Below are 13,541 nucleotides of genomic sequence, written 5' to 3'. Positions count from 1 at the left end.
GCAGAAAGACTAGTTTCAAAAATATAGACTCGAATAAATATAGACTTGAAAATAAACGAGGGGGCGGGGGAGGACGGAATTCCAGTTGATATCCAGCCTCAATCTATAGACTATATAGGATTCTGAGGTCTAAATTTACAATTAGTATGTATTTAATATCCCACATTGCAATGTAACCCATTCCTAGTTTTATTCTCCCAGATCTCAAATGGATGTAAGTATATTTTTCTATTTGTTTTTCTATCACAAAGGCAAACATGCTATACATCTAATATAATGAATTCCAAAGTGGAAAAAAAAAATCTGATATTCAGACCATATCCTAGAGTTTTTCCCATTAATACTCATAAATGAGCACTGACTACTTATCAACATAAAACCTTTTAAAGAATTTGGTGGAGAGTTTCTATAGAATTCAGAGGTTCTATATTTGAGTCTTAACTCCACCTAAGAAATGTCATATGTCAAATGAGACAAAATTTGTCCTCATTCTTAAAAAAATATATATCTGTCAAGTTCCACCAATCTTCACTGTATACCTTGGGTGTCAAAAGAACTTAATGCAGTATTTGTTATGGTAAATGAAAACATGTAACCTCACCTCTTTGATTTAGTTTCAATCTATAAAATAAGCAAAATAACATATTGAAAGTTAATATATATGAATGCTTGGATGAATTCCCTGCATAATATCAGTGCTTATAAAAGTATGTTGTTGCTATTATTACTATTCTATTGGTTCTAAAACTTTTTCCAGGTTTATGTGAAACTCCAGCCATCATGTCATTTTCAAACTATCCCAGGAATAACTGCAACAACAACATATACAACTTAAAAGCACTTTACACATTGCAACCATTTAATCTTCACAACAACTTCATCAGGTAGGTAATATTATTTAACTTCAATTACAGATGGTTAACTTAATGAAAGGTTAAAAACTTGATCAAGACAAGTTAGTAAGTCATAAAGAAAGAGATTCTAATCCAGCAACACGCTCTGAATCATTGTGCTTCACAGCCTCTCCATAATGTGTCTTTTATTTTCTGGCTTTCCATATTTTCTATTGTTTTACAATGAATGCTTTAAAAAATAGTTGTCAACTAAATTTCTCAGATGTAAATTTCCAATTATCAATTTTAGAGTATCATTCTCAGATATATAAGTCATTTTGTAAAATATTTTATCATTTAAAGTTGCATGGGTAGCCTTTTTTAAAAAAAATTAACTTTAAATTATAGTACAGATAAAGAAAGTAAAATTTCAAAATAATCATTTTGACAATGGTCATTGTTACATAGAGGCTGCATTTATTCTTCCTCTTTCATAAAAATAACAACCTTGAATACTTTTGTTTAGTTAATGAGAGAATTATGTAAGAACTGCAGTAGAGGATATATTTTATACTTAAATATAATAGAGACCATGGGGACGGGTGATAAACAAAACAGACTGGGTATAACGAACAACATGAACCTCTTTCTTATATAACTTCCTCTTCTTACCAAGACTTTTTATTTCACCAATTGTTGATACTTTCTAAACATTTAATTAGGCATGATGACTAAATTCTAGGGGTCATTTTAAAAAAACTGATCCAACATGAAAGCATTCCCAAAACACCTAGGTATGTTGACATTTCAATATAAAAATATTGTATTACCAGATTTATAATAATCAAAAGGAAAGCCCTTTACTTAAAAACTTTAATAGCCTGGGCTATTAAATAAAATCCAACCTTATCCATAACTGAAAAATGATTCCTTAATGGTATGAATATTTAAGGAGTAATGCTCACATAAACTCAGCCTAATATTTAATAATACTTACATTCTCTAAGGAATCTAGCTTATACTATTTCTGCCCATTAGTTTCTATGGACAGAAGTTTGGTGGTGAATAACCTTATACTATTGATTAGAAAGCAATTCTCAGATTATTCAGATATATTTAATTTTTTCACGTTCTCTATAAGCAAATGAAGAACAGCTTATTATCACTTAAATAGAAAATTGAAAAGTTAGTGTAAAAGCCACATCACATAATTACATTTGTCCATGAGACCTGGATTTCTGAGTCTACTTCTAATTCTGCCATTCATTTCTGTAGGTAAAAATGTCTCTAGATTTCATTTTCTTCTCTCGTAATACTAAGGAATTTGTCAAGTTTCACTCTTTTAAATTATTACATGATGCTGACTACTTCGTTCTTTCATTAAGAAATTAGTTAGAGGATATAAACCAAGCATAAAATTCTTCATTTCAGTTAGAACAAATCCTAAGAAACAACAAAAAAAGGGGGAGGAAGAAAATAAAGACTGCCATCTGCTTAGTGTGAGCATTCAAGAGCCCCTTAGAAGTCTCAGTGAGCTCTATTTCCTTGTGTCTATTTCTTATCAGCGTGCCCAACACAGAGGATTAGTGAAATGAAATGGTTTTATGGACAAGTAAAAATCAAGTAGAGGTATCATCTAAGTGAATCCCAATTTATAATAAGTCAAATCATATTGAGTTTGATAAAATAAGCAGAACTCACTAAAATACACATATATTTGTTAGTGCAACTACAAAGCTAATAGTTATTTTGACGCTTGCTTAGGAGAAGGCTTTAAAAACTGAAATGGCTATTTCCTCAAAATCCTTAAAGATAAATTTAAAACACAGAGTGAAGTGAGTATCAAGGACCTAAACTTTTACTGGATCTTAGCATTACTCTAAAAGGGAAAAAGGGGCTGGGAATAAGGAAGAAAATAAGGCTGGATAGATATTTGAGCAGAAGACAAGTAGGGGAGACAGATAATTTTGTTTAACCCTCAATGGACTCTTAAAAGACAGTAAATCATTTCTTTTTTCAGGTCAGGCATAACTTTTGCTGAAATCAGCTGAAGGGACATGTCACATATAGTGTGTAGTTTCAGCATTTCAATCTCTGCTCCAACAACGAATATGCATATAAACCTCAAAGTGCTTTTCATAAGATTTCATTTTCATTCTTACAAAATGTCCTACCCACCCTGTTGAACTACGCAAAATAAGTTGCTGGCTGCTTGATGACTAGTTACTAAATGTATTAATTATTAATGTTGCTCAAAGCTACATAAATAAGAGGCAAAAAGCAAGCAATAGTAATCTCTTCAGGCAGATAAAAAGCCCCTTTCTGTCTCCACCAAAAAGCTGTTTTGACTTTCTTGAGAATGCAGAATCTTTCTTCAACACTATAAACATTTGACATTATTAAAAACCAGTAACAGAAAAGAGGCACAAACTCTGAAGTTCATTAAGGTTGAATTCTGAGATGTAACAAAATTTTCCACTGGTTGAAAGTTTCATGAATCCTCAGAGTTAGACAAATCTATTCTAAAAATAAAATACATTTTAACTACTTATCACTGTATCGTAGTTGTTTATACTATGGTTTCTTATTCTGTTAGTACAGAAGGTTGACTAATTTTAGCTGACATTAAATTTTACTTCAAGTTAATGAAAAAACTATTAACAACATGGATACCAAATGCTATGAATACAATAAAAGCATACTAAAGCACACTAACAAATGTAATTTTGTAAAATGTGACTGGCAATTGATTTCTGTCTTCTGGTGAAACCAACATTCTTAAAGTAGTGACACTAAAATTCTTATTCTGTGGAGGAAAAGTAGTAGTAACTAGAGGCAATCCCATCTGAAAAAAAACAGAATTAGAAGATGGGTACCCAAGCTCCCAGTATTTTCCCACCTTAATCTCTCTGAATTTGGCTGATGATACAGGTACAATCAATAAATTCTTAGAATAGCTGCTCTTTTCCAAGATTATTTCAAGCCCCAAAGTTGTCCCTATAAATATTTAAGGGAGAAAAACTACCACAACCACAGTGTCATACAGGGACATTTTGAATGGCTTAATAGAACTCCAATACACACCAACTTGCCCTGGTCATTTTATCAAACTTACCATAATACAATGATGCACATCTAAATTCTACATGATGGAATTTTTGGGGTACCACTTACAACTTTATGGTATAAATTTACTGTACTACGTCTCCCAGTTAAGAATTCATATTCATACTTAATATTGATATCTCCACATTTTCCTTGTTCCTATGTCTCAGTCTTTCCCTAATAATCTCTTCTCTGAAAGAAAACTCTGAAGAAACTCTAGGGATTAGTTTTCAAGATTTAGAAAATCCATTCTTTTTCAAATAGAGAGTACTCATTAGGTAAGACAATAAAATGTAGATACACTTATAAACTTGGTCAGGAATAACAAAAATACTTAAAACTTAAAATCAGAAATATCAATGTCTATATGATACTAAATGAATTCACTGAACTGCATTACAATATCCCATTAGGTTTCTTATTTAGTGCTGATTTTAAACAGCAAACTTACCCGAACAAGTGCATCATCTATGATATGGTCACGTCTGACTTTCAGTCTCAAATATGGATTCAACTGCTGTCCTTGAACTAGGCTGTAGAGAACAGTGATTCTTCGTTCACTGTACATGCGAATTCTATTGTCATAATATAATCCCAAATTCTTTGTGACAGCATTCAATATAAAGGGACATGTCATAAAAGAGAACTTGTTCTCTGTTTCTACTTTGAAAAAAGTATAATCTTTATCCATTTCCAGAACATCATTCAGTGGTTCATTAATGAACTCTTCAAAAGAGATAAGTGGTTTTCGACAATCCAGAGTTTTAACACCAAGTTCAGTTTCCAATGGGTCCACTCGAGGACCTTTCTTGTTTCTTCTTTCCTCTCCCAAAAGCTCCTGAAGTGTCAATTCACTAGACTCAGGGATGGGCTCTTCATCATCTTCTTCATTATGATTTGTGTCCACTTCTCCTCCCACTACATTTGCATAGTAAACCATTTTCAAGCATTTTGAAGCAGCAACAATGGCATCATCATCATTCACTAGATTTCGACTGTTAAATTCATTGCTTATGACTTTGTAAGTAATAAGTTGCTGAAATGTTTCCATCATTCTCCGAATCTGATCTGCACTGTATTTAGACCATAGTCTAATCAGTTTCCCTTGGGCTGCAAGGGGTAGCTTGCTCATTGCTTTGCAAAATAATGGCAATGCCATTTCCAGATATTCAGGACTGTGGAGATTTCTATTCTCCATTACAATAATGAACAAATTCAGATAATTAGGATCTCGGGAGTACACGTTATGATATGTCAAGTCACATTCTACATTAGGTGACAAATACACAAGTGCATTGAGAAAGGCAGTTTCTATTTTTTCATTAGAGAGCAATCTGGTATAGACTCTTCGAATAGCATCAATATCCACAGACACATCATCCGGGCCTAATTTTTGTAAATTATTGTCTCCCTGTGAGCTATCGCCTATTCTTGAGGATGATGCTTCTGAATCTTCTTCCATAGCAGCAGCAGAGCATGCAGCTTTTTCTTTTTCATCTTCATCTTTGTCTTCATCCTTTCCTTGAAGAGATTTCAGTTCTTCCTTGGTGTGCTGTTTCATTTTCCGAAAGCTCTGTACCAATGCCTCAGCACTAGAGAAAACTCTTCCAATGACACGGATTAAAGGGGAATAATCCTCTCTCTCTCTACATAATTCAAGAATTTCATACACTATTTCTTCGGTTAGGTAAGTCACATCTAGAAAGTTAGAAGAAAAAAGAGAATATTTAATTTCAAAATATGCACTTTATTGTAGTAAGTTCTCATGAACTTAGTTATGAAATGTTTTATTGTAGAAAACAACACAACTCCATTTCACTAATTAATTTAAACTTGTTTCAAATGAGTTATTGAAAATTTTGGAAGCATTCTCTAACACATGCCTTAAACAAAAAGATTTCTCTTTTTGTTTGTCAAATATTTTGGACTCAGTCTCATTTATGAGTTAGATTTTTTAAAAAAGTATCTAATACACAGATTCAGCAATCAATAGCTTAAACTGTAAATATGAACTAACATATCCTGTGCTGTTTCATGACAATACCCTATTACAACCTCAGTACAGGGCAGAAAAACATTGTTCTGAAAGGTTTTCTTCAGCCTAATCTTCTGGAAACACCTCTTTTCCTACTTCTGTATGTATTAAAACCAAACTGGTTCATTTGAGGCATTTCTAGTTTGTTTCAGGGTGGCATTCTGTGATTGAGAATATACCATTTCTCATAAACTCTGATGTTAAAACTGTACCCTTATACACAGACAGTACAACATGTGTTTAAAATCAAACAAAAAAAAAACTTTGATATGATTTCTAACTCTGCCTTAAAATATTTGCTCCATAGTAAAAGACGCTATGAAATGCAAGTCATCACTGAAAGAATAAACGGCTTCCAAAAGTTAAAACACAAAAATACCAAATTTTATCATACCACAAAACTAATCTGTGGCCCAGTTAAAAATGTCTACACCTACAGTTTCCTTTATGAACTCAAATTATTTAAGAAGTAATTCTCAGGTTTGTTCTATTGAGTATCTTTTACTCAATATCGTCAATCTCTTCCTGAAAAGTCTGAAACCACTAACTGGGAGACCATTTCTCTTTATTCTAATTGGAAAATATAATAGTACCTTCTTATAAGACAATACAAACCCATATGCAATTTCCTAAAACGTAATCAAAACACAGAAGATACCTAACATAAATAAATATCCTATTAGAATATATATACTGCCTTCTAATCATCAAATTATAAGATTATTAACAGAGGCTTGCTTTGTGTGCAGTAAGGGGACATGACTGTAGAAGAGCAACATTCTAGACTCATACATTGTCTGCTGATATGCCAAGTTTTCAGAAACTACCTGAAATGTATCAATACTTTTCCACTTAGTGTTTTGCTTAAAATATTCAAGTGAGTTCTAAACATATATGCAAACACATACATATATATGCATATATATACAAAGTAAAAAAACTATAGAAATACAAATTATTAAGCTGGGATATCAATAAAAAGAGGTATTCTACTGAGAAAACATTAAATGAACAGATTTTTTTTTCAGACTTATGTCTGTACACATCAAAGTATTGGTATGATTAAAATATTTATAATCCCTAACAGAAAAATGAAAAATGAAAAAGAAGGGGACAGTGGCATATTCTAAAATAAGGAAAGATTAAAACTGCTACATGTTTTAGACTTCAGCAAAAAAACAAAATAATAATTAAAAAAAGGGTGAGAGGTGCTTAAAGACTGGGGCAAACACAGGATAAGCACCTCTAAAAACAAGTATATGGTCAAAAACACAATGAGTGTATCTATCATGCACCATATTTCCTGTAGGTAGTTGAATGCAACTGTGGTGGCACACTCTACTTCACTGAATGCTACTTTGTAATGCACACTTGCTGGAGAAATGTGTATAACAAAGTGATTACAGTTTTCACATTATACATATTGACAACATTCACCTATTTATTCCTAGTATGTGAACTAATTAATGAAATAGAACTATAAATTTTGAGTAACAAAATTGTTTATAGTTATGAAATGTTTTATTGTAGAAAACAACACAACTCCATTTCACTAATTAATTTAAACTTTTGTTTCAAATGAGTTATTGAAAATTTTGGAAGCATTCTCTAACATATGCCTTAAGCAAAAAGATTTCTCTTTTAAAATATAATTGCCTCTACTGGTATAAGCCCTATCATTCATCTAAAAAAAAACATTGCTTCATCTCTTTTTTTTTTTTTTTTTTGGTGGGGGGGTGTAATGGGGATTGATCTCAGAGGTGCTTTACTGAGCAACATCCCCAGCAAGTTTTAGTCTTTATTTTGAGACAGGGTCTTGCTAAGTTGCTTAGGGCCTCAATAAATTGTTGAGGATGGCCTCAAACTTGCAATCATCCTGCCTCGGCCTCCCAAGCCACTGGGATTACAGGAATATGCCACCAGGCCCAACATTTTTCTGCTTCTTTTACCACATGGTCATGGGGTTTCAGAGCTCATACCAGATAACTAGTCCAGTTATATTATAATTTTACAAGTTTGTAGCCTAATTTAAGAGATTAACTACAACTTAAAACATTTTTCCTATTAGAAAACTAATGTCCTAAGCTCACACAATATGACAAAACAATAAATTCATATATTTAAATCTCTAATATGGTATTCAATCACAATTCTCAATTAAAAAAAAAATGTCTTACCTTTAAAATCAATCCTAGCTCCTTTTCCTTCCTTCTTGTTCATTTTTATCTCAGAGTTGTTAGGGGCACCTTTCGAGTTCTCAAGGTAAGCTGAGCTTGCTCCTTTCTTGGAGGGATGAGGATCACAGAGTTTTGCATTAATCTTATAAAGCTCGAGGGCTTTAATAGCTGCTGCATTGTTATCCATACGGAGAAAAGTTGGACAGGAAGCACAAAACTCATTCGTGCAGGCCTCATTTCCACAGCCCTCAGTTAACTGGTGGTAGTAGCGTTCTATTAGATGCTTTGCAGCTGCTCGCTTCCTGTACCAAACATTCAAACAGTAATAAGCACAGTGATTAGTACAGCTCAGGAACAAAGCTCAACAGATCAAGGCAAAAGTTAGTCAAGCATTGAAGTAATAAACTTGCATATTAAGATGAGATGTAAAAACAGGAAATCCACTGTTTACCCATAGCTTTTGACTAGTGAAATATTTGATATTTTCTAAGATACTAACATAAAAAATGTCAATGCTTTCTGAAAGCATCTTAATACACAGTTTTCTTTTGGTTAAAGAGGGGGGAAAGTTTTCTTGTTGCTGTATTGTTCAGCACAACAGCCGGAAAACCACAAGGATGAAAGCTAAGAGTTTTATCATTTTATCACTTTAAATTAAAAAAATGAGAGTCTATTTAGAGCATCAATCCAGTTTTCCTTTATATAATCACCAAATCAAGTTTATAAATACTTAATTTTTAGTTTTCACAGAATCTCTATCTGAAATTAAAAAAACATTTTCCCTAGTTATCAACTAAATGAGAGAATAAAAAAATAAAGAGTAACTTTACAAATGAAAATATTGAAAGGTAGTGTTATACTACAAGAAAGTGGTTCCAGAGCACACAATCTTGAAACCAAAACTTATCACTAAGCCTCCTCATTAATTCCTCATCAAAAGAACAGGGAATATTTTAAGTTCCATAAAGACAAAATATTATATTCCTCCTATTTTGATAAACTTAAACGCAAGTTACTTTTCCATTACGGCTGTTCCAGCAAAGGAACCAAGAATGTTGAGGAAGGAATATTTCATTAAGCAAATAGAATCTATTTCTATGGTTTATTCAACTCAATTCTATGCTTCCAGTGATAATATGAGGTTAAGTAGAAATAGTCTACTGGATCCAAAGAAATATAATTCGAAGCTTTTCTCTCTGGTTCTAAATTTTATGTATGGGATAACTATAAAGAATCAAACCTATAAGAAAAAGGAATTCACCTAATTTAAATCTCAAAACATTCCTGCAATTATCTTATAAACATGTAGGACTAAGAGTCAAATGGCACTGGAGTTTACAGTTTGTTCATCATGAGAGACTCAAGAAAAGTGGCTAACAAGGAGATAAGGCACACTAATTAAGTCTAATTTTGTCTTAAAAGGTAGGATTCTAAACTATCAAGAAAGACAAAAAGAGTGATAATTCAACACATCCAATTCATTCTAGTGCTTTTTTCAATTTCAAAATGTTCCATGCAAATTTACCATTCATGGCATGCAAACAGAGAAAGAAGAAAAACCCACAGAACACACTTAAAAATGCATGAACCATCTATATGTAGGTACATACAATCCCACTTTTGAATACTAAAAGTTATTATTCCAGATATCAAAATTCAAAATATGAAAATTAAAACATGTAAAAGGAATAACAGAATACAGAAGACTTAAAGCATATATTGCTATTCTTCAGTAAAGAATGGGAGGTATAAGACCTGCTCTCTCAAACAGAAGTAGATTTCTCTAACAAGAACATGAAATAGGTATTTCTATTCTGGAGGGCAATTATGAACATTTATCAAAAGTCTTAAAAATATAAATATCCTACCAATTAGAGATTCCACTTATATAATTCCCATAATATGAATATGGCGACCATCTTCCTGATACATCACCAACTCACAAGTCAGCTATGACACAGTAGGTTTAGGATGAACCCATTTTTGTTTCAAAGTGTTAATAGTAATTTTCACTGTGTGATATGACTGAATGGGTTTTCTAAAATATTTCCATCTTTTTATTTCTAATATTTTCTTTTCTATATTAAGTATGCTACTTGTTATTAAAAATTAATAAATATGAATGGGGAGAACATTAGCAGTTTCAAAATTTTATGTACACGACCTGAATAGCCCCAGAGTTTATACTAGAGTATCCACAAATTTTTAACAATTATTTATCAAATTCAAAATGCCAAAATGATCTAGCTGTTTTTTCTTAGTGAAAATGTCAGGTTTTGTCTTAAAGTAACCAAAAACAAATAAACAAACAAAAAACTCTTCATATATATAATACTTCTGTAAGTACTGAATAAGGAAGGAGTATGAACAATGAAATAACTCTGAGAAATCAAAAGACCCTCATTAAGTGTTAGCTCCTTTTATCTCAGGAGCTGTATGATACTGACCAGATGATTCTTTAGATCTCCATTTTCCCATTTTTAAGAGTGTTTTCAGTTCTCAATTTTGAGTTATTCTATGGAATACGAAAAGTGAGCAATAAACTCGCACTTATTGAATGCCTAGTAACAAACTCAACACATTGCCAGGAACTTTTATAAAGATTATTGCATGTAAAACCTATGAATCCAAAGATCCTCTTCAGTCTACTATCAATGAAAGAATGAGGAGTCGAACCTTGTACCTAAGATCACACAAGGGAAAAGTATATAACCAGGACTGTAAAAGAGTCCAAAAGTCTTCCAGCTTCAGAGTCTAAGTCATTCTCTGATTAGTAGAACAATGTAATTTTACAGAAGGTGATTCATTTCCTCATAACTAATTCCTAACATTAATGGTCCTAAAAAATCTTATGGGAAAAAAAGATCCCATTAATAATATGTAACTGACACAAAATTTAAAAAAGAAAAAAACATCATTATTTCAATGTGCAGGTTATCTGGTACCATATATAGAGACCGAGTTTCCTGAGGAAATGGTACCAATGTATTCTTTAATGCTAATATATAACTAATTTGTTTAACATGTATATGCTAAGGCACTTCATAGACAGTGCCATTTTAGAAAACAGTAATCCTTAACATTTCAAAGCTAGAACCGAGGCTAGACTGCCCATGTTTACACGCTGGCTCTACCCCTTATTGACTGTGTGAACCTGAATAAATTATTTGGCCTTTCCATTGCCTCAGTTTCCTCTTTATTAAGATGGTCATATGTGTAAGAATTATCATGACTGTGAGAATTAAATGTGTTAATATGTATATAAAGTGCTTATAATATTATCTGGCACATACTAAGCACTATATAAGCATTAGCTGCAGTTATTATTGTGGTATTGTTATTACCCTCCTAAGTATACATTGAGATGATTAGCTACCTTAACCATCATGCTCCTGATGCTCTGAGGAATTATCTAACAAATCACACATCTAATAAGAAATTTGAATCCAGGTTTGACTGCAGAACTTGAGCTTTTTATTACAACTACTAAGAGGAGAATAAAGAGTTACTTACTACCTCAAATTGATCTGGTTTTCTGTCGCCAGGTAACAGATACAAAGCACACTGATAAAACAGGACTAAAAAGAGGTCATGCCCCAAAACTCTGTTACTGGTGAAATCAACCATATTAAGCATTATTTTTTCTTCACCCCAATGATGCCTTGAATTATCTGAGTGCATTTGTATCCCATCTAATTTAGGGCATAAAAAAAGAAGAACCACCGAAATTCAGTGGAGTAGGTAAAGGGAATGAAGGGAAGGAGGGGATGGGAAAAGGAAAGACAGTGGAATCATTCTGACATTATTTTCCTATGTACACATACAAATATACCATGGTCAATCTCACCATTGTGTATAAGAAATTAATTTAAAAAACAAAACTGGGCAAATGGCAGAACAATCAATAGAAAGAAGGGGGGAAGAGGTATTGGGGATTGAACTAGAAACCAATATATTCCATGTTTTATAACTATGTCAAAACAAATTCTACCATCATGTATAATTTTTTAAAAAGCAAGAAATTTTAAAAAAGAAACTTTCCTCAGTAGACTAAAAAAAAGCATACAAATTATAGAGCACAGAAAAGCTAACATATTAATAATATAAAGGTAAATACTACTCATAATGTTTTAATAAATTTCCTGCCCACAGTTAACATCTGTACAGCAGCAGTCATCAAATCATAGGGCCAAACCTAACCCATCACCTATTTTTTAGAGTTTACAAACTTAGAATATTTTACATTCTTAAATGGTTTAAAAGAGTGTGAACAGAATATTTGGTGTTCAGACACATAAAAATAATACAAAATTCAAATTTTTGTATTCATAAAGTTTATTAGAACATACCCAAGCTCATTTATTTATCTATTAGCTATGACTATTTTTACACTCCAACAGCAGAGTTGAACAGAGACTTATGGTTGGCCTGCAAAGCCTAAAATAAATACTACCTTGAAACACCACACACAAAAAATTGCCAACCCTTAGGATTTATCCTCTCTGTCCTGACAATTTCATCTAATCATTTGTCTTCCTTCCTTTCTCCTGAGCAAATAAATGTAATAACATGGGTATCTTTGGACTAAGGTTGTGGCTCAGCGGCAGAGCACTTAAAGGGCACCTGTGAAGCACTGGTTTGATCCTCAGCACCACACAGAAATAAATAAGTGGATAGGTAAATAAATAAATAAATAGATAAATGTATTGTGTCCATTATTATATATATTTATATATAATGTGTATCTTTCTTCCAGTATTACTAAAGAAAAGAAGGAAAGGAGAAAGGGAAGAAGAAAGTTCAGAAGGAAAAAGGGTGTAAAGGGAAAAGGGAAAAAAATAGAGTAAAGCATTTGCCCTGATTAGATTCCTTTAGTAACACCTTACCTACTGTTCATAATCAAAATGGCCAAAATAGGGTCTACAGCTTACTTTCTACAGTTTTCACACATTGCTCTTACTATTCAGAAGATAGAATCCTCCAATAATAATAATATTTGTTAAACAAAGGAATACCTTTCACCAGGCACAGTGGCACAAGCCTATAATCTCAGAGGCTTGGGAAGTTGAGGCAAGGAGGATTGCGAGTTCAAAGCCAGCCTCAGCAAAACCAAGGTGTTAAGCAACTCAGTGAGACCCTGTCTCTAAATAAAATACAAAACAGAACTGGGGACATGGCTCAGTGGTTGAGTGCCCCTGAATTCAATCCCTGGTACATCCCCTAACCCCCAGAAAAAAGGTATACCTTTCTTATTTAGTCAATAATAAAGATCAAGTGAGAATTTCCAGTAATAGATCTCTAAAAGTTAATGCAGACACCTGAAAATATTTATCCAATTAAAACAGGTAATACTTTATTTCTATGACTGAATTATTTAGACAGTCCTAAAAA

The 13,541-nt window shown here is 32.5% G+C and overlaps 1 protein-coding gene and 1 long non-coding RNA gene across 7 annotated transcripts in view; one reads left to right on the top strand and one right to left on the bottom strand.

Annotated features, from left to right (window-relative positions):
• Window positions 1-4,393, top strand: part of LOC131423607 (uncharacterized) — a 198,509-nt gene extending 194,116 nt beyond the window's left edge. For both annotated transcript variants that reach the window (XR_009225351.1, XR_009225352.1), the window contains one exon: window positions 758-4,393. This is a non-coding gene — a long non-coding RNA (uncharacterized LOC131423607). The remainder of the gene's footprint in view (window positions 1-757) is intronic.
• Ube3a (ubiquitin protein ligase E3A) overlaps window positions 1-13,541 on the bottom strand; it is a 103,362-nt gene that overhangs the window by 28,865 nt on the left and 60,956 nt on the right. For all 5 annotated transcript variants that reach the window (XM_046428793.2, XM_046428795.2, XM_046428791.1 and 2 more), the window contains 2 exons: window positions 8,151-8,452; window positions 4,390-5,636 (listed from right to left, as the gene is read on the bottom strand). In XM_046428793.2, the coding sequence (XP_046284749.1) occupies window positions 4,390-5,636; window positions 8,151-8,452 (1,549 nt within the window). The remainder of the gene's footprint in view (window positions 1-4,389; window positions 5,637-8,150; window positions 8,453-13,541) is intronic.

This window comes from Marmota monax, unplaced genomic scaffold (genome assembly GCF_021218885.2).
Source record: "Marmota monax isolate L192 unplaced genomic scaffold, Marmota_monax_Labrador192_F-V1.1 WCK01_AAM20220418_F8-fsc00179, whole genome shotgun sequence".
Lineage (NCBI taxonomy): Eukaryota > Metazoa > Chordata > Mammalia > Rodentia > Sciuridae > Marmota > Marmota monax.
Note: the sequence above shows the minus strand (reverse complement) of the source record. Positions and strands in the feature narration are given on the sequence as shown.